The sequence below is a fragment of the Pleurodeles waltl genome, chromosome 8, assembly GCF_031143425.1.
Source record: "Pleurodeles waltl isolate 20211129_DDA chromosome 8, aPleWal1.hap1.20221129, whole genome shotgun sequence".
Classification (NCBI taxonomy): Eukaryota; Metazoa; Chordata; class Amphibia; order Caudata; family Salamandridae; genus Pleurodeles; species Pleurodeles waltl.
In genome coordinates, this window is record NC_090447.1 from 78,352,182 (window position 1) to 78,374,279 (window position 22,098).

A 22,098-nucleotide genomic window follows, 5' to 3' on the forward strand; every position below is an offset into this window, starting at 1 on the left:
CACTTGAAGTAGTCACACAGCTCCCTACGTACACATCTAAGGAAGATGATCCCAAAGTTGAGTATGTTACCTTCCATGTTTGTTTGATTGGCAGTTTGTTGATGTGAATATGTGTACGGATTTCTCGTGTTCTTGTTGCTTTTTGATCTTACTACCACTGCGTAAGTGTGTATGTGGAGCTGTGTTCTCATCTCTTCTTTTTCCCATGATCTGTTTTTGTATGTATGGGAGCGGTGGCTCAGTTGTGGTTTTGGTTGAAAAGTTTGCTGGGTGAAGTGAGTATAATGACTACTGATGGTGACTGGGTTAGCAGGCACCTAGGTACTGCATGGGATACAGGGTACCCAGAGGTTGAACAAGTGACCAGGCACCCACGTGTTGCAAGACATACAAGGTGCCTAGAAGGTGATTGGATTAGCAGACACCCATGTTTATTGCATTGGATAGAAGGTACCCAGAGGCTCAATGGCCAGTTAAATGGGATGCTCATTTACATGCTATGGTTGACTGGTATGAGAATTTAATGTAGTATCGTGCAGTGATATGTCATTGTGTGCGGGTATGGTTTTGTGATGTTTGCCTCTGTCATATCTTTTTGTATCAGGAGGGAGGAGTGTGTGATATCTGGCATTGTGCTCTGTCCTGTGCATGCATAAGTGATTGGTTTTAGTCTATTGGTCTCTGCTCCACACTGGGATGGGATTGTACGTATTGTTTTGTAGCATTTATATTGCATTTACTATTATTACCTTAATGTGGACCTACATGTGTAGAAAGCTGTGCCATGTTGGGTGTGTGGTCGGAAGAGTGTTGTCTTTGTGGGATTATGGGATTATGCGTGTAGCAGTGTGGTAGATGATGAGGGGTGAGAAACGGATGTGCAGTTTTATGGTTCTCAGTGTGCCTGCAGCTTTGAAAAGGTCTGCAGGCCCTTTATGGTATTTCTTAAGATACAGGGGGTCATTTTGACCCTGGCGGTACAACACCGCCAGGGCTAAAATGACGGAAGCACCTCCAACAGGCTGGCGGTGCTTCCTGGGTCATTACGACCGTGGCGGAAGCGCCGTGGTCGCACTGCCAGGGACGGCGGTTTTCCGCCACAATGGCCCCGGCGGTAGTAATCCGCCAGGGCAGCGCTGCCCAGGGGATTACTTACGAGTCCCCCTACCGCCAGCCTTTTCCCGCCAGGAAAAGGCTGGCGGTACGGGGAGTCACGGGGGCCCTGGGGGCCCCATGCGGCTTTTCACTGTCTGCTATGCAGACAGTGAAAAGCGCGACAGGTGCAACTGCACCCATCGCACGGCCGCAACACCGCTGGCTCCATTTGGAGCCGGCTCCCATGTTGCGGCCCACATCCCCGCTGGGCCGGCGGGTGGAAACTCGGTTTCTGCCCACAGGCCCAGCGGGGATGTCGAAATGGGCACCGCGGGAGTGAGGCTGCATTGGCGGCCGCACTGCGGTTACAACATGGCGGGCGGCGCTTGCCGCCCGCCAATGTTGTAATGAGGCCCACAGTTTGCTTAGCTGTTTACGGTACTCGTCCAGTCTGAGATTTTGTCTTTAATTGTGGTCTTGATCTGGCATGGTTGGAGGCAGAGAGAAGTAGAGATATCTGTTAGGATGGCCATTTTTACTATCATCCCATATCTGAGTGTCATTGTGAGATGTAAAGAACCGGTTAAGTGCATTTGGGACCTGTTGTGGTGAATGAGATTAAAGTCCTCTGAATTGTTGAGCAGTGTGGTACAGATCTCTTCAGTTATTCCATGCCTGTTCATTTGGTGATGTCTTTATTTGGTTCTGCAATACTGGTAATGAATGACCCTTATAGCACAATAGATGCCACCAGTTATTAAGAGTTGGATGAACAAATATATTTGAGGAGCATAAATTGGTCTGCTGGCACTCATTTATTATGTGAACCTATAGAGTACACGAACACTCCATGCCATAGACCTGTGCAACCCGCGGCCGTATCAGTGATTTTATTAGCAAAGCAGAAACTGTACGTCTCGTCCAGGCGGCCCAGTTATAGGCCATACTCCGTTTCAAGGGATGACTGTGGCTGCACCATCCAGGCAAGTTGTAGCCCATTCTCCTTTCATGAATGACAAAGATACCTATGACTCTATGCATTCAGATAGGGCGAGTGTTACGGATAAAAGCACCTAATTGGCACTGATGAATGCCCGGGTCTTTTTAGGCTCATTTAGAGGGCAGAAACATGTTGGCTTAAACCTGGGTTCTTCCTGCACTGAACAACCCATTAAGGGAGTGACAAATACCATTATACAAATTAATCATTACACATTTTTAAGTTCATATCTATAGGTCCTTTAGGACACTGCATAGTGGTTAGGCAAGCTACAGGGAGAGCCCCACATGTGTAACTTCATGTCGCCTCAGTGATGGCGGCCAGTGAGAACCTTCATTCAGTTTAAGAAAAGAACCTCAGCGTGTGCTCCAACTATCTAGGTAGCATGCCCCAGGAGAAAAAGAAGCCCCAGTTCTCGAATATTTTTGTGTTTGTAAAGTACTTTAGTGGAAATGGTTTACATGGGTGTGTTCAAGTTTACATTCACAAATAAAATGGCTGAGCTCCGCAGGCGGGCTCGCAAAGTTCTGCTGAAAATGTTGGTTCCCTAAATCGACTGGATTGCATGACAGGTGCCACCAGGTGTTAGAGTGGGAGGAACAAAAACATTTATGAAAATAATTGACCCTTATTTACTTACAGAAATCTATAGGGCGCACTAATACTCCTATACAGAGACTCTCAGCGCTATACTATTACAGAGAGGGTGCAGGATATTGGGTAAAAAAATCCGCTTATGGTAATATATTAGCAGAGCTAGGGATTTTGAAAATTCTACTATTTTCCAAGTACATTCCTGGAGCTGCTAAATTCCATTTTGTGTATGTGGGAAGTAGAATTTGCTTTTTCCAAGAATATGTGACAGAACAACTAGGTCCTAAACAACTATAGCCTAAACCACTACTGCTATACAACTAAAAAGTCTCTACAACTAAGTACTGAACAACTACTGTCTAAACAGCAATTGTGCCTGAATAACAATTGCCTGAAAAACTAATATATATATATATTCTAAACAACTACTACACCATAAAAACCACAAAAAAAACCTTACCTTAAAATTAGTTGTTCAGGTAATTGTTATTCAGGCACAATTGTTGTTTAGACAGTAGTTGTTCACTACTTAGTTGTAGAGACTTTTTAGTTGTGTAGCAGTAGTGGTTCAGGCAAGTAGTGGTTTAGACCTCGTTGTTCAGGATGTTTCCCTTTTTCCAAATGTAGGAATGGGAAGAAGAGGAAACCTCTTTATTAACACATCAAGTGTGGAAGATGACATTGGTTTGTAGCTAGTAACCTTACAACATACAATGCAGAGGTCACTATGTCTTCCCTTGGTTCGCTCCAGGCGCTACATACAGCAGCAATTCACAATACTTGGTCCATTCCCACTTGTGCGCTCCTGAAGTGAGTCCTTATGGCTCTGCAATCTTGGCCAAGTATACCTCTGGCACCACCTGACTCTAAGTGGCACTGCTGGGGATCAGTCAGGCTTTTCAGGGTGTGGGTGTGGTCGAGCCCAGCCCTCAGTAATCACCCAGCAGTGCAATAAATGATTGTCCAACCCAGCCCTTTATTTTATAAAAAGAATAGTACTTTCTCGAACACCTAAAATGACATACCACACACACATTATCTAACAGGTAGAGCCCAGGGAACTGGAGAATACCACCCATCTTTCCTCAACCATGGGGGTCTCTCCTTGGAATAAGGTGGATCTCCCCTGCTGGTTAAATGCCGCAGAAGGAATAGATCAAGGCTCAGTTGCTTATACCACACAGGCCACGTACACAAACACTCACAACTTACACTTGGGATATTAGCACCAGGAACTGGGTTAGCGCATAGAAGCAGAACCTGTAGGCCAGCAGGCCTTCACTTGAGTGACACAGATTAACCCCTTCGCTGCCGGGCCTTTTCCCCCTCAGGTGCCAGGCCTTTTTTCGGCTATTTGGGGCAGTTCGTGCTTAGGCCCTCATAACTTTTTGTCCACATAAGCTACCCACGCCAAATTTGCTTCCTTTTTTTCCAACATCCTAGGGATTGAACTAGAGGTACCCTGAGTTTGTGGGTTCCCCTGAAGGAGACCAAGAATTTACCCAAAATACAGTAAAAATGTAATTTAAAAAAAAAGTGGGGAAATAAGGGCTGCAGAAGAAGGCTTGTGGTTTGTGATACAGCAATCTCACCAGCTGATGTGATTATGTGCACTGGTATTTGGCTGGCACCACCTGCCAATCGTCACTCCATGCACACCGCCAGCCAAGCGTCTCTCCATGCACACCGCCAGTCAAGCGCCGCCCCTTTCACACCACCAGCCAAGCGCCACTCCACGCACACCGCCAGCCAAGCGCCACTCCACTCACACCGCCAGCCAAGCGCCACTGCATGCACACTGCCAGCCAAGCACCACCCCATGCACACTGCCAGCCAAGCGCCTCTCCATTCACACCGCCAGTCAAGCGCCGCCCCTTGCACACCGCCAGCCAAGCGCCACTCCACGCACACCGCCAGCCAAGCGCCACTCCACTCACACCGCCAGCCAAGCGCCACTGCATGCACACTGCCAGCCAAGCACCACCCCATGCACACTGCCAGCCAAGCGCCGCTCCACACACACCGCCAGCCAAGCACCACTCCACGCACACCGCCAGCCAAGCGTCACTCCATGCACACCTCTATCACTTCTTTTTTGTTTTTAAACAACAAAAAAACACTAACTAATTATAAATAAGTACAAAACTACAAACACAAAAGCTCTAACTGAATACATGACAGAAATGCCAACAGTGAAACTGAACATATGAAAATATAAAACAGTTAGTTGACGCTCACAGTATTTCCCAGAATTCTTTTGGGGTGTGGTAACTCCTGAAACAGCCGGCCACACAGAGCCCAGGCTTTGAAGGGCAATCGGGGCAGTACATCCAGCTCTCCCTCCGGATACCTCTTTGGGCACAGACTCTACATTTCTTAGTGGGCAAGTCTTTTTTGGGAGTGGGAGGAATGTGATCAGGAAAGTGGCGATTTTCAATCTAGCCAAATCCTCCACCACGCCTACTCTAGGAACTCTTGCCTGTTCCACCACAATGAGGCTCTCTATTACTGACTCCTGAAATTTAACAAATTTCATCCTTGACTCAGGGGGACAACCCTTGAACACAATAAAAGCATTAAAAGTTGCCAAATGAAACAAATGTAGGGCCAACTTTTTATACCACTAGTAAGACTTACGAAGAGCAGTGTAAGGTTCCAACCTCTGATCTACTCTATCAACACCACCCATGTGCTTATTGTAATCCAAAATGCACGCAGGTGTGCGCACTTCGGCAACCTGACCCCGAACAGTCACAAGGGAAGTACTCTAATCATGGATGGTAGTTAGCATGTATACATCCCTCCTGTCTGAAAATTTCAGAGCTAGCAGCTCATCATTCCGCAAGGCACTGCACTGTCCCCTCTCACATTTTTTTACAGACAAGCTCCCTTGGATAGCCTTTCCGGTTAGAACGGATTATGCCACAAGAAACAGTGTCCATTCTGAACAATTCCTTGAACAACTGCACTCCAATGTAGAAGTTATTTACGTACAAATGGTGACCTTTGTTGAACAGTCGTCTACCAAGTTCACACACAATTTTCTCACTAACTCCAAAAGTGGGCAGACAACCATGGGGGTCAATACTAGAATCCCTACCAGTACAGACCAAGAAATTATACACAAATCCTGGTCTACTTTCAGACAGCATATACATTTTAATTCCATACCGTGCCCTCTTGCTAGGAATGTACTGCTTAAAAACCAAATGCCCCTTGAACAGGACCAAAGACTCGTCCACACTTATCTCTTTGCCTGGGACATAGACCTCCGAAAACCGATCTACAAAATGATCAAGGACAGGCCTAATCTTAAAAAGACGGTCACAATCAGGGTGATCTCTTGGCAAGGCTAAAGCATTGTCAACAAAATGCAGCATCCGAAGAAGAAGCAAATACCGATTACGAGTCATGGTTGCAGGAAATATAGCCGTTGCCATCAAGGGACTAGTAGGCCAATAAGAAGCCAATGACGGCTTCCTTATCAACCCCATCAAAAAAGTCAAACCCAAGAACTTTTTCATCTCTTCCAGATTTGTGGGAACCCACTGGGTAGCTCTAGACTGTGGCCTAAGTCTGGCAGCGTTGTCCCTCAAATACTGCTCGGCATACAAATTAGTCTCTTCAACAATCTCTTCCAAAAATACATTGTCCATAAACAACTCAAAGAAATTGACAGGCAAAAAGTTTTCCTTATTTACTCTAAACCCTGGGAGACCAGTAAAGGCAGGCAACTGTGGCTGCTCCATGTTTGGGGCAACCCAGGTGTCAGGTCTTACAATGAGAAACCTTTCAGCCCCAGGCTGCTGCACTCTTGGCACATCAGTGACCTCCTCTAAAACCGGCCCTTCATCTGCACTGAGAGTGGCTTCATCATCAGAAGATTCCTCTCGGATAGAAAACTCAATGCCAGAATCTCTCACTCCCTCCTCTGCCTCAGATGCAGAGTCAGTCTCATAATCATGGTCAGAAGATGATTAAAAAAGCATGCCAACAACCTGCTGAGCGGTCACTCTGCAGCTACCCATGATCCTTTCTAACAACAAATGGATTGCCAACAACAACCAGCACTGTCTAAAATAAGTAATAAACAAAGTGTGGCTTTATCACGAAGAGTTACGTACTAAAAAACAATACCAATCACTTGCCTGAAAAGGCTACTCACCAGCAACTACTCTGCAAACACACAGCAATCACCAGTGATATCCCACTAAAAAGAAAAAAAAGAAAATTAGACATAAAACAACACAAATATGACAATTTCACACACAATCCTGCATTTAGTACACCACCTACAAACATGTCATTCATGCATGTCAACAATACTCCTTTGGAATAAATAAAGCATGCAAACACGCAAACCGCAGGTCAACCACTGCCAAAACCGCAAGGATCCACAGCAAAGGAAGCAAAAGCTTTGAACTAGAACAAAAAGAAGAAATATACTGTTATAATCACAAATACAAATACTTTGCCAGTTGACAAACACCCCGCCACCAAGCATTTACAAATTTTCCCTGGTACCTAAGTGGAGCCATCATTAATGTTCCCCCTTTGGGGGGTGACCCATGTCCTCCCTCCCTCCCTCTGGTGCCTAAGTGGATTCTGTCCCCCTTGGAGATAGATGGGCCTAAAAAAATAGGCTGATCTGCAATGGACAACAGTTGTGTGCCCCCCGGCACAAAGGGAACAAAAAAAAAGATTCCCTGGTCTCTTGATGGCTTCTGCCCCCCCTTGGGGGACAGAAATGGCCATCAGTAATGTACCCCCTCTGGGGAGATCACCCTTGCCAAAGGGGCCACTCCCCCACACAAAACACACAAGATCCCTGGTGCCTAAGTGGATTCTGCCCCCCTTGGGGGCAGATGGGCCTAAAATATAGGCCGATCTTGCCAGAAATGGTCAGCAGTTCTGTGCCCCCTTTGGGGGTTGCCCAAGGGGTGCGCCCCCCCAGTACAAAAAAAATAAAAGGGAACAAAAAAAAAATCCCTGGCTTATTGGTGGCTTAAAATAAGTAGGCCGATCTGCCCACAAGGGGCCAGAAATGGCCAACACTAATGTCCCCCCTTTCGGGGTCGACCCTTGCCCAAGAGGTGCCCTTAAGACACAAAAAACAAACACAATCCAATCCCTGGGGCCTAGTGGGTTTTTGACCCCCCTCCGGGGGGCGAGATCGGCCGAAAACATGGCCGATCTAGCCCCAGGAGGGCCTGAAACATATAAAAAAAATTGCCCCCGGGCAGCATCCCTCGCCTAAGGGGTCACTGCCCTAGAACATTATTTCAAACATAGTTCCTGGCATCTAATGGGTTTTGACCCCCTATGGGGGCAGATCGGACAAAAAAAAACGGCCGATCTTCCCCCCGGGGAGGGGAGGAGGTGTCTGAAACACAGATATATTTATGCCCCCTGGGGAGCGACTCTTGCTCAAGGGGTCGCTTCCCAAAATAAACAAAAAACAATCCCTGCTGTCTAATGGGTAGATTCCTGCTCCACGATCATGGGCCTCGCCTGTGACTGTGGAGCAGGAATCTACTCAAAACAGGCACGGGGTAAAGGAAAAACTTTTCCTTTCCCTCTGGGTCTGTTTTTCTCCCTTGGTCATCCCTATAACATCCTAATTGTTGGAACTTTTATAACATTGAAGAGAATTCCTCCAGGAGTTTACTCCTGACTTTCCTCACGCATACCACGTTGTAGAAAAAAATTGACTGAGATGAGGAAGTGTGTAGATGTTGAGAAAGAGCAAAACGGTGTATTGCTGGGTTGTTTTCATGTATATTTTTTAGATGTCCTCCTTGTGTGATTTTAAGGGTATACATTAGGATTGAGAGCTCTGGAAACAAGTCTTCCATGGTGGTGCACACTTGCCAATACTAACCATGTCTACATCATTTTTATAAGGGCGTTGAGGTGATAGTTCTAAACCTGAGAATGTCTGTCCTTGGCCTCTTGGGTGTGGCTACTGGCAATGTTTCTTAATGAAGCAAAATCTAACTGACAGCCGTCTGACTTCCCATACAATGCTGTGCACACGCCTCTTGCAGAGTACTCTGGAGAATTATTAGGACTCTTCTCTTATTAGTACATTTGATGACATCACAGGAAGTGATCTCACACAAATGTGCACATCAATGACAACAGAAGAACTTACCCTAATGAAATTATGAAAAAATCAAAATAAATGTCAAATGAATAGGATAACTCCATACCTCGCCAAGGTAGATAAATGTATGGAAAATATAGTTGGCAGCGTTCTGCTGATTCAAAAACTGCTTCCCCCATCACATCCAGGTGCCTGTAGGTGGGCTCCACGTGAGGTGGGGATGCTTCCTGGAGCATCTACAGCACCCAGGTCTACAGTTAAGAGCTCTGCACACAGTAGAGCAGTGGTTTCCAACCTGTGGTCTGGGGACCCCTGCCGGTCCGCGAAGCCTCCTCAGGGGGTCCGCGACTGCTTAGAAAATGAAATAATATTAACAGATTAGGTCCCCAGCTTTCAGTAATGACCCAGTAGGGGGGCCCCGGATTCTAATAATGATTCATTGGGGGTCCCCGAATTCCAATAATGACTCAGTGGGGGTCCCCGGGTTCCAGTAATTATATAAAGTGGGGGTCCACAGATGTCAAAAGATTGGGAACCACTGCAGTAGAGCAATGAACTGAGATATATTAAAAGTTTCAGTTTAACTCATTCTCACCAGGTCTGAATTTTAGCCTGCTCTGTGCAAGAGTTTGACCCGACCTCCATATGTGTGAGTCTCACGTGCAATGAGTGAGACTTGAGACCTATGGAGTTTGAATACTTCTCCTTGTGGGCCAATGTGCCACTTGACTAACTATCACGTAAACTGCATTTGGTGCAGTAATGTGCAAGGTGGAGGAAAATGTGAGTGCATGGTCCAGGTTGTTAAGAGTGGATGAACTCGAGGACAAGATACTGGCCAAACGTTTGATCACTGTTAAGGTATGGCCAGCTACAATTGACAATGAATAAATCAAGACAAAATAAAGTTGTCTTTATGAAAACAGGGTAAACCTCCACTTTTCACCCCTAAGCAGAATGCTCAGGAGTGGGAACACTCAGGGCTCAATGGACTTTTCTGATACCTAACCTGTGAAAAAGTCACTCTTTGCTTTTTCATAAATTCTTTTTTTGAAGATTTTGAACACAGAAACCAACAACACACGCAGCCCATCTCCGCAGAGCAGTAGGTCAGGCATGCATGCAGGCCACATAGACCCAGCAATAAGTGACCGTCCCTTGCAAGCGACCACCTGCTCCCACCCCCAGCATCATCACGATCCATGGGTCGGGCCTACTCAGGTCATCGGATGCTGGGATGCTCATTGCTGCCTCATCTGGTCCCACCTTTTTGGGCAGCCCTGACTCTTGTAAATGTGCTTGTTGCGTAAGGAGCACCAGTCCATGTCCATTTCCCTCAGATCAAGAACTGGTGGGACCGGAGATCTCCCATCAGTGGACCACATTTCTTCTACCAACCATCATGTCCACCTTGCATAAGATTTTTGCGTATCGTTGTTCGACTCCCTCCCCCCAGATGTCTAGTACACCCGTTTTTGCGGAAGGAGTACGCACTATTTCAGACAGAAAAGTCACTCTTAGTAATGCATGCTTTACAAAAAATTAAAGCTGTAGGAAAATATAAATATATATGGGCATTTGTTTTTTCTTTTTACTTCTCTGAGGAATTTGAGTTTACATTTTTTTGAAAAAGCAAAATATGGAGCTAGACAGTGAGTCTGCAGCAAGGAGGGTAATCGTAGACAGGCAGAGGTGGTCCAAACACACTGATTGTGATTTTTTTTCCTTCTTTGTGCCCTTAACTTTGCCTGTTTCACAGTGAGTGACAGCAGCACCTGATTTGCCACACTGCCTTGCCTCCTTTGCCAAGGGGCAGAAGTAAGCCACCAGCAAGCCAAAAAGGGAGGCGGGAGCAAGCCAACACAAGGATGGGAATTGCTTGGTGGGATACAGATGATAAATTGACAAAGCGTGTCTGCTGGGATAGAGAAAGATCCTGTCCATTGCGCTGGGCTCTGCACTCTTACTTCTATGCTGTATATTTTTACCTCCACCTCAGAACACTGTGGGCCCAAAAAAAAAAGTCTCTTTTGTCGTAGCAGAGCTCCACACTCACGGCGAAATGTCCGGGTGGCGCACTGCAGAGTGTGCTGCGTGGAGACTCCACCACCACAAGTGTGGAGACTCCTCCAAGGCTGCAGAGACCACTTGTGAATCAGGCTCTCAGTGGTCATGCATGTGCACAGCAGGCAATTGTGACTTGCATTGAGTCCCAGATCCTCCTCAAGGTCAGGTCACTGGGCCGTAGATGACTGACGTGGTGGCAGTGATACTGTTTATGGTGGCTTTTTTTTACCTTGGAGAGCCACGTGCTGGCCTCTGCCACCTTTTTGTAAATTGATCTGACAGATCCGTGCTATGGAGTGTTTTTCCCATCCAGGTGTGACATGGATCTTGTATGTGTGCACCTTTCTGCATGTATAGAGGATGGCTGTAGGGAGCATAAGTGATACATATGGCCATAGTCACTGGAATTCACTTTTGATTTGCTGCATCCAAGTGCTACCTAGGATGAAGGGTTGAAGAGACCCCATAGAGATGTGAATTGCAGAACTCTTGAAGGACATTCCAGGGATCCTTTGTAGTGGGTCCGACTTCTCAGAGTGGAGGAGAGGACACAGAAAGCCCCTTTGATGCTTGGGAGTTTCCCTCCCCCCTTTCCTGGCTAATTGTTCTTTGGAAGTTGTATCCCCCACAGGTTAACAGGTAGTTAAATGAGACAATCTACCTTAGTTTTGTACTCTTGTTTTGGGTTTTTCCTGTCCAGTGACTCCAAACCCCCACCCCAACACCCACCGTCCTGCTAACACACTGTGATAAAGTTATTTGTTGGACTAAACTGTGTGGAATAATCAAAAGGGGCAGGATTGCCCAGGACTGGTTTCAGAGCTGTTAGAGTACACAACTATTGTGAGGAACTTTAGTATAAAGAATGGGCAGAAACTTCCTGCCAGGGTGCCAGTATTTTTCTCTGGTAAACCAGGATCTCTCTTCCAGTGGTGACAGGAAACTCTCTGTGCTTCATGGTGGGGTATACATTGCCAACTCGCTAGAGATCTGAAATCTTTGATCAGAACTGCGAGGAGAGTCTTACTGGATTGTGGCTTGTGCTTTGAGGGAGAGAGCTGACTGATTGCTCAAGAGGGAGCACTGGAGGTGTCTTAACACAAGGGAGAAGCTGCTCAGAAAAATAGTTGTGAACAAAGCTGATGTGGGATGAGCTGAAGACGCCTACTGTGCATCAAGGCAGGACCAGCACCACATTGGCGGGGTCTTGGCAAGAGTCCCCAGAGTGACTCCAGATGGGGCACAGACAGTGTACCCCTGCGGATGGAGCCCACTGAGGAACTCAAGTCTGTCTAAGTTCCACTGTGACACTTGAGCACCTCGAGACCTTGAGGCGCTAGATGAATTCTAACCGCGTCCACCATCCCAGCAAAATATAAGCTGGGGGCAGGAGGAGAACTGTGTTGACGAAGAGGCCTACATCAGGATCTAACTACCCACAAGGAGAGGGCATCCACCTTGTTTCGGTTGTGGATATTGTGTCTGGGTTTTAAGAAGATCTCCAATGTCCAAAATCCTCCAAGCCGGGAACACTGCAACCCCATTGCAGCCTCTTTGGTGCTGCATCTGTTCACCTGGAAACTTCACCAACACTGTAGAAGTCGATGACACACCAGTCAACTGGTTAGGGGTGAGGTCTCTCCCACTGTGCTCCGGGTGCCGCGATGCGCACACACCACAAGCGGTGCACCCCAGCTGAAATGTCTGAACAAAGCAGGCACGACCTGCCCAGATATTGAAATCACAACAAAATGTACTGTTTAACCTAATGGAACCTGCAAAGGGGGGAACAGGGCCCATATCAACAGGGAGGGGAGAATATTCAAATCAGATCCACGACTGAGTATGTCACCCCCCCAATGTATTCCTGCCCCTCATGTTCTGCCAGAGAGGAATCCTCAGAGAGGGAGATTTCCACCCACATCTTAGGAGGTTGCCCCAGAGAAAACATTATACACAGTATGAAGTTGTGTGTAATGTAGGTGAAGGTTATTTTCTCTTTCGAATACTGAACACTGACTGGACGTTGTGTTATTGACTTCTATTGGGGTTTGCAGCAAGCCCATGCCGGGTACGGTCTGCAAAGTGAGCATTCTGATTGGCTGTTCAGCAGCCAACAGTCCACAGAGGGTGCTAACAATATTTATAGCTTATCGGAGCTTCTCTATATATAATAATCAGCAGTTTATGTAGTGAGTTTTTATTAATTACCTACACTCAAGTTTATTTAATGCTGTATGCAGAGTACAGATCAATAGCTGAGACTTTCCAGATTGGAATGACCACAAATTACTCACTAAGCAGAGTTAAGTTAAAGTGAGTGTACTAACAGGCTAGTAAAAGTGATATCTCCGATTGACTCCAGAAAAGCAGCGAGGGATATGGAAATATAAAATTGCAGGTACTCACTATGTCAGGATACCTGTCTGCGACCGAGATGTGCCACCGCTCTCTTACTGAACATAGCGCACCACTGAAAAGTGTTACACTTTCCAAGTTAAGAAGGGCATGTACTCCTCTACCTGTCAGTTTAAAGCAACAAAAACTACTTGTGTCAGCGGGTTTTCTAAGTTTGAGGCAAAACTTATTATTTTTCTAGTATAATAATTGATTTCTGTTCGTAAAGATTGTACCAGTTTTACACCGTGCCTGCAACACACCCTGTGCCTCAGCAACAGCATGGTGCACATCTGAGGTCTTTCCACATACGCCATGGTTTAATTATTAGGCATGGGCGGAGTTCTCGAAGTTCAGCTGTGCTGAACTCCGCGAAGTTGCCACAAAACTCTGCCGCGCTACGTGGAGTTCTGCAAGCAGTGGAGTGTGTTTAGGTCGCACTGTTCGTGCTGATTTTTAGCCCCGGATATTTGTCCCGCGTTATAAAATCAGCACAAACTGCACCACGCGCAGCGCAAGAGGGCGCTGCTTCTTTTCTGCCTGCTCGAGTAGATTTTCTAATCAAGCGGCAGCTTCCGCAAGGCAGACGCACGGTTTATCAACTCGAGTGGTAGCGACCATCTGTGACCACCTGTGTTGGGAAATCTGACTGGGAGATGGTCTGAGTAAGATCTTCCTCGCTCGAGATCGCCAACTTAATGTTGTCGCGCGCGAATCACGAAAAAACCTCCACTGCGCGCAGTTTTTCAGAGCGGACTGGAAAAAAACTCTGCGAACGGAGTTCACCGCCCACCCCTATTAATTATCTAACAACTCAAATGAAATTGAGTATGGTATTCTTTCTCCTACACTTACAATCTCCTTAGTTTATCTGCCACAAGCGTGTAATTTATTTGGGTGATCAACGTGGGTCCAGAGGGCCTGATTTCAAGATATCCTCATGAGATAAACATGCACACAATGTACCTAAATGGGGCTCGTTTAACTAGTCAGTTGCCAGCCTTTATGCAGGGCACGGCAGACGCTGTAGGTGTTGGGCACCCTGCCAAAAATAAAAGTAATTTATTGAAGTCACTATAAAGTCCTCTTTTTATTCCTCTGACATACCTCAAGCTTCTCCCACAGTTACAGGGAAATTCAGACAGATCAGTTTCGTTCTGATCCTTGCCACCTGCTCTGGGGCTGTAAAGCCCGGACTGACCCCACCCCAACCCTTTGCGTGATAGCCACCAGCCCTGTCCCAGGTCCATGTGTGATGTGCTGCTCCAGTCCAGGTTTTGTCTTTGAATTCTGGGAAATGTAGGTTTGTTTATTTCATTATAAAACAAGACTACAAGTCCCAGAATTCAAAGGGGAAAAAAAAAACTAGACTGGAGCAGCACATCACGCGTGGACCTGGGAAACTTGGCAGCTATGAGAGCCTGAGGCCTGGATGTGAAGATGACTCCTCTCAGAAGCCTGAGCCCAAGGCTGTAGCATTCAGAAGGTTCAAGTTTGTTGCGGCAGAAAGGCGTCGAGCACTCTTTGACGCCGGATGACCAAACAGGATTGAACGAACTCCTGTGCTACCCGTAGTTGATCCTCAGCATCCTTGTTTAGAGAAAATTACAAAATATAAACATGACGCCGAGAGCCTTGTTTGCCTTCTGAGTCCACCACGGCAGTCGTGACCCCTGAGACGGGGGTAGCCAAGGCAGGGTCAGGAGTAGTAGCTGCTACCCCTAATTGAATTCCAAGTTATGCAATGCCGGACTGTGCCATACCAACAACACTTGGGTGCCACCTGCTGGCTGCCTATGCTCACTGCATTTTCCTAATTGATCTACAGTTCTACACTGTAATTAAAGGATGTTTTCGTTGTGCTCCAACTAGTGAGCATAACTTTACTAGCTGGGTACAAATGAAAACTGGCTCCGCGACTGATACACACTGGTATAGCTCCTATATTCAACATAATATCCGCATTAAATAGTTTTTAAAGTTTCTTTCAAAATGGTGGCGGCCAGAACTTTTACCACTGAATTGGAATGTGCCCATTGTCGCCGACTGCACTTTTTGTAATTTGTATTTTTGGATGATTTGTAATGGTATGCGATGTTTTAATTAAACGAACTATTCTGTCTTTATTGTATGTATCTTATTATATGTTTGTGTTTTATGGTTTGCTTTATAATGTGAATAAAGAAAGGTAATTAGCATTATAAGTAAAATAAAAATATCCCAGAGTGGAGATCACAGTATTGAATTGAGACAAAGTGAGGCATGTTGGATTAACAAAAAAAATGGTGTGAAGGCTAAGGGTCTAAATGAAAAGCTGGATTTGGTGCGCTGTTCGTTATACAATGTAAAATAATCTAAACATGGAAGGTGTGAGATGTATAGTATGAGGTGAGATCGTTTTGTATCAATAGAATAAAAAGGCAGGAAATAAGAAATTTGAAGATCCACAAATTACACCAAGGAGAAAGCAATTTTGTGACCATATGGCACATATGAGATGTGCCGGACAGAAGGTGAGCGGATGGGAAAGGAGGGCCATTGCGTAGAAAGTCAATAGTGGAAGTAATCTTTATAGGTTCAAGAAAGAGAGTGGCAGGAATTTAAACACAGAGATTGTTGTGAGGTTAAGAAATGGGTATATTTGTTTTTGTTACTGTTGAATAAAGTACACGCTTTCGGGAAAATGCTAGCCTTCAACATTTGCCTTGGCGATTACTTCCCTGGAGTGACTTGTGTGTCTTTTGTGTTATTTAAATGCGAAAACTCATCAAGGAAAATATTGGAACTATATAAAACAGTGTTTATGCAACTGTAAGGCTAACTAAAGTTCATAAGAAATGACTAGAGGGCACAGTTGCTGGGATTATTCACCCTCAGTGTGATGGAGGTGGCCATCAGCCATCTCCTCGCGAGTAGTGTGTACGATTCGCTTTCCGCAGGGATTGCCTTCTCAACACTGCATTATCTGAACTAAGAGATCGTGGCAGCTCGCTTTCTGTGGCTCACTGCTATTTCCTAGTGAGTGGTCAATGAAACATCATCGAACGTTTGCCCAACCTTGGTATAGTTTTGCAGTTTAGTTCTCTAGGTCTTCCTATACTGTTTTAACATATAAAGTGAACCCTGTGTTTCCTTCTTTGCAGCAGGAACCAGTCGTGATGAGAGGAGGGCAGCTTGAAAAGCCTCTCATCTACCTGAGTGACGAGGATGTGATCGAGGAGGGCTCCAGCGATTACGATGACATCCACCAAAGGTAGGGAAGTCCCATCTACAGCTAGGTGTGTAATGCGCACCCGTTATATTGAGAGAGACCAACTGGTGAAGTCGCGATAAGATGCTCAGGCACGAGCTACCTTCAGTAGATCTGGACAGATATCTCTCTCACCTTCCACAGGTTAAAAAACCCTCAGGCCCTTTAACCTAATGCTTCATGGTCATATCCTCCCCCGACAAGCACACATTTATCCTAAAGAAAAGAAAATCCAGAACGTAACTAGCCTGGATCGAAATAGCACTTGATCCCAGTGCAGAGGTTCTTTGCAGATTTTATCCGCTGCCATCGTGCCAGATTTTTTAGGGCGAGGAGACATATTATTAATGTTCTAATTTTGGTAGTTGATATTGTGACATACAACCTTTTTTTAGTCAAAAAGATATTTACATTATTTCAGATATCATGCATTGGTTACCCAGAGTTTTGAGCGAATGTATCTGAGTGATCGGATCCATGGAACTCACAAATTGTGCTACTTTTTAAGATATTGCTTCTGGTCTTCTCATCCAGGAAATATACGCACTGCGTCAGTGATTTCCCTTTAAATGTATTATACATCATTTATGTACGTGGTCAGCTTGAGACTCTGGAACGGCTGCTGTACTATAGTGCCAAGAAACCTTGAGTGTCCTCACCTTACGTTACTTTACGCTGTCAAAGTCTTTGGTGTTGCAGTCCATAAAGAAACCAGTCTAGGTAAGGAATGTTATCAGTTTTAACCGTGAAAAACGGTTGTTCCTGGTAATATGTGCTGTAGCTCCGATGGGTGCCACGTTGAATCAGACACTGCTTTCCTCACATGTGTTGGTCACGTGGCACTTTGTCAACAGTACTCCGGAGCTTCTGAAATGGGTGCTGTAGCATATTGATGTCATGCGCACTAGAATCCTCGTGGTTCTGGACAGACTCTGAACAGGAAGTACGTAATGTGTGGGGAGGTGTTAGGGTGTGGTTAACGGAAAGTATGAAGTAATGAACAGTGAGTGTACGCTGAAGAATAAAGTAATGTTTGACCGCAGCTCCTATGTGGCGTAATTCACCTGCATGCTCCCGGGATGGGGCAGGCGCTACAGTTACTCGCACCTGTAGAGGGAACAGCATATCTGGTTGGAAAAGGTAAACCCTTTCTGCACTCCACTCGGGCTCCAACAAGAGTAACTTTATTTTCCACTAAAGGACCCATACGTGGAATACTGTCGGGTGACACACACAGTGGCAAGCTTAGCTGAAAGTTATGGATCTGCTGGGAGCCCCAGCCCTCCCACCTGCTCTGCAAAATATTTTAAACTAGGAAAACCACCTAGTGGAGATGTGAGGGAGGGAATACCAGAAAGGAGAGAAAAACTGGAGCAGATCATACGCGTGGGCGGGTTCGTCATGTATGTGCCCCATCTGGTCTTTGTTAGCGCAATAAGAGAGAGAAGCATAAGTGTATGAATGGGAGAGGAGAGTGACATGTTTGGTGTAAGAGAGCCTGGTTTCATGACTTGCCAACCTCCAGGGAGGGCATGAGCCCTGGCAGAGAACCTCTGGATGCCAAGGAGGGGTAGTGCAGCAGAAAAGGCAGTACGGAAGGGAAGGAAAACAGCTAAGTGGAGGAATGGCCAGCTAGTGTTTAACATTTCTTACTGAGAAGAGGGGATTAAATGCTTGCACTGCCTAGGTCGACCCGGAAGTGAATATCTTCAAGTTGGTGTGCAGTCTAGACTAGTATCCCAGCCTTCACGGCCTTGTCTCCCAGAGTTTTTTTTTGGCTCTCACCATTGCAAGAACGAGCGCACCTTGTGGCGTTGGAAGGGTCACTAAATGATGGGCTGCGTGGACCAGGATGAGGTGACGTTAGCTGCTCTTCACTATGGTGTTCACAAAAAACAGGTCCACGTCAGAGGTCACTCCTGGGTTCTGCTCATCCTGGGCTGGTACAGGAGCAGATCCAAGCTCTGACACACTGGTGGGACGAGGTGAATCTCCCCCTTGGCGTGTTTAGGCCGAGCCCTTTCTGTGCCACTGAGTTCTGGATGTGCCAGAAAAACCGGGACTTTGGAGAGACCCCTGGACCCTTATGACTGCCTTCTCTGAAACCCCATTTCATATCTCCCAAAGGTGTAAGTTAATACACACACATATTGTAATGATTTTTATTACTCAAACAATAAATCTATTGTATTGTATTAGAGACACATATGTTGAACATTATCAGGGAGGGAAAATTCGCACAGATTTGTCAGGCTGTACCTGGTGGAATTTGTGCGTGCAAAGGTGAGGTATTCTCACATTACTTTAAATCTTGATTGATTATAAACTTCCTTGCGCCCGAACGGGATACCCTAAAATAAACCCTCCTAATCCCCACGTTCCAAATCACCATGACTGTTCAGGGATTCATTTCTTTATTGGACTGGATTAAAGTTTGCTATATTTTACCACTAGAGGGCGCTTCAGGATTATTTTGCAAGGTCTTTGGGTAGAAAGCTATATCATTTTGAATTTAAAGTTAAATGTATGGTTAATTCATAAACCTTTCCAATTTAACTGCGTGTAATTTCTGCATGATTTCATAGTTTCCTAATCCTGTGCGTGCTTACTTTATTTATGCACGGCAGACTACACTTGTATGGTTTGCCTTGCGCGTATTTAATATTTTCCCCAAGGATGTTATTGTCTTCCTGTCCTGTAACCACCATCTGATATGTCCAAAATGTGGTGCATTTTTTCACTGTCTCAACCACCAGGTTCAACGTAAATCTGAAAACCAAGTGTGGGCCATGTGCTCAAAATGTAAATTACTACACATCTAGAACTGTGAAGGAATCAGTCTTGTTTGCACTTTGGGCCAGATGTATCACGAAGGCCTTTTGCGATTCGGAAAATAGCGATTTTTAAGAAATCGCTATTTCCGACTCGCAAAATGGCATGTTTCACATTTGAGAATCGGTAATAGCGATTTCTTAAAATTCGCAAATGCTATTACTGAATCGCAAATTGTGATACCGGCCCCATTCGCACCTATGGGCCTCTTGGCCCATATCTGCGAATTTTTTGCATTTCCAAAATTGCAATTTCTGAACCAGAAATCACAATTTTGGAAATGCAAAACCCCAGGGTGCTGGGGGCCTAAGACCCCCTCTGCTGCACCCCAAAATTATTTTTTGGGACATGTAAGGTGTGCTTTACATGTACATTTAAAAAATGCATTTTAAAATTTTGCACATGGTTCCCACCAGGTTCAACCTGGTGGTAAATAGCGATTCCTAGATGCCCAAATCGCATTTAGGAATGGCTTCATACATGTGCTAAGAAATCGCAAATAAGGAATCCTTATTTGCGATTTCTTATTTAGAGAGTCGCAATTTGTGACTTTCTAAACAGGGTCGCAGTTTTAAGGAATTGCTATTTTAGCGATTCCTTAAAATTGTGTTCAGAATGTCTTTCATACATTCTGAACTGGCTTTTTGCATTCGCAAACGGGCATTCGCACCGTTTGCGAATGCAAAAAACCTTGATACATCTGGCCCTTTGTTTTCAAGACTGCACCAGCAGGGACGCCACTGCTGTAACCCTAAGTGCAATTGACACGAGTCCCATTGTAATCAAGACATTCATTACAAGTTGCAATAGGAATTCAACATAAACTACCTTTGGTATATGTATTTATCCTACATTGAACATGTGAAATGAATAACAGTAGCAAAAGTGTACGTGCAAATTGTACACACCTTCAGCTTGTTGAAAGGCCTTTGAAGCAGCTTCTTTTGACTCAAGGGACACATTATAATGACTTGAAACTGCATCTTGGTAAAAGACGCTATAAGTAGTAAGTAGTATGGTATGTAAAAGACCAGACCCATTGGCTTTGCCAGTGCTTGCTTAATATTGCAATTCTTTGCAGAATAGCATTCCTGCTTTGGAGTTAAATTCTATGCAAGCAGAAACTAAAGGGACTTGTTGCTGAGTAAATGCATAGCTCATGTCCCAATTTGCATTACTGCGTATAGTGTAAGGTATTTTGGTGTAAACATGCGGGCTCTGACGCCCATAGGAACACTGTGCAGATGCCCTTTCTGCCCATCAGTCCTCAATGTGTCTGCTTAATACAAGCATTAAAAGTTGAAATCCCAGGTGTTATTTGTAGCTCGGCTTGTTCTGGTGCAGTCTGAGCATTGTTTGAGAACATGAATGTGCTTGCTAGCTATAGACCGTAGTTACAGGGCGCTGTAATTATTCAATATTACGCTCAATTCAATCAGTGTGTTTAGTAGAAGAATATTTGGGGACACTCAAGATAAGCAGGACACAAACTAGGGTCACCAGGTGCTGAACCTATTATGAAAATGGCTAGAGAAAGTGGGCATGGTTGTATTTTTAGGTCTTGCCTCCGGCATAACATGCTCTTTCACTTGCTAGACATTTTGTTAGCTTACAGTTGGATTAGAGCCGCCCATTGCTTACCCATTCGATGTCTTCGATATCACTCTTATTTGCTGGCTTCTGATTTGTTAGTGCATACAGGCATCACTTTGTTAATGTATGCAGGCTTCATGTCCTCTTCTTCTGTTTGACCCACCCTGGAACATAGCCCAAGTGGTTGTGTCGTTCCACTGCTCTCATTTTGGGAGCTAGCTTTTTCTTTTTTGTGAAGCACTTTGTGAGAGTGCATGTGTTTGTAACCTGTTTCACGTATGTGCCATCCCCGCACTCTGCTGCTCTTGCTCACTTGTGTGCTTCTGTCCACTCAAGCGATCATGTTGCCTTCACCTGCTGTCCGTGTTATTGCTTACCCTTTCCCTATGTCAATGTTGTTGATTGCCACCCTTGCAATGTTGTTTGCCCCACCTGCTCTCCTCTAACTGTCTCATGTTGCTGGTCTCCCCTGCGGTCCGTAGTGTTGCTTGCCTTTATCCACTGTCCATACTTTTGCTTGCTCCCATCTGCTATCTGTTTTGTTGTTTGCCCCCTCCCGCTGTATATGTTGTTTTTGCCCTCTCCTTCTGTCCGTGTTGTTGACCTGCATCTGCAATCTGTGTTGTTGTTTGCCCCCTCACGCTGTCCATGTTGTTTTTGCCTTCTCCATCTGTCCGTGTTGTTTGCCCCCTCCCGCTGTCTGTGTTGTTTGCCCCCTCCCACGGTCCATGTTGTTCCCCCCCCCCTTTGTCCCGTGTTGTTTGCTTCCTCCTGCTGTCTATGTTGCCTGCCCCCATCTGCTGTCTGTGTTGTTGTTTGCCCCTCCCGCTGTCCGTGTTGTTTGCTTCCTCCTGCTGTCCGTGTTGCTTGCTCCCATCTGCTGTCTGTGTTGTTGTTTGCCCCCTCCCGTTGTCCGTGTTGTTTGCTTCCTCCTGCTGTCCATGTTGCCTGCCCCCATCTGCTGTCTGTGTTGTTGTTTGCCCCTTCCCGCTCTCCGTGGTGTGTTTGCCCTCTTCCTCTGTCCGGGTTGTTGGCCCCCTCCATCTGTCCGTGTTGTTTCCCCCTCCCGCTGTCTGTTGTTGCTTGTCCCCTCCCTATGTTTGCCCCTTCCTGTTATTGCTTGCCTCCTCCCACTCTCTGTATTGTTGCCAGACCCCTCCTCCT

General features: G+C 45.7%; 1 protein-coding gene across 13 annotated transcripts in view; it reads left to right on the plus strand.

Annotated features, from left to right (window-relative positions):
* ARAP1 (ArfGAP with RhoGAP domain, ankyrin repeat and PH domain 1) overlaps positions 1 to 22,098 on the plus strand; it is a 720,258-nt gene that overhangs the window by 415,321 nt on the left and 282,839 nt on the right. For all 13 annotated transcript variants that reach the window (XM_069203774.1, XM_069203773.1, XM_069203771.1 and 10 more), the window contains one exon: positions 16,403 to 16,512. In XM_069203774.1, the coding sequence (XP_069059875.1) occupies positions 16,403 to 16,512 (110 nt within the window). The remainder of the gene's footprint in view (positions 1 to 16,402; positions 16,513 to 22,098) is intronic.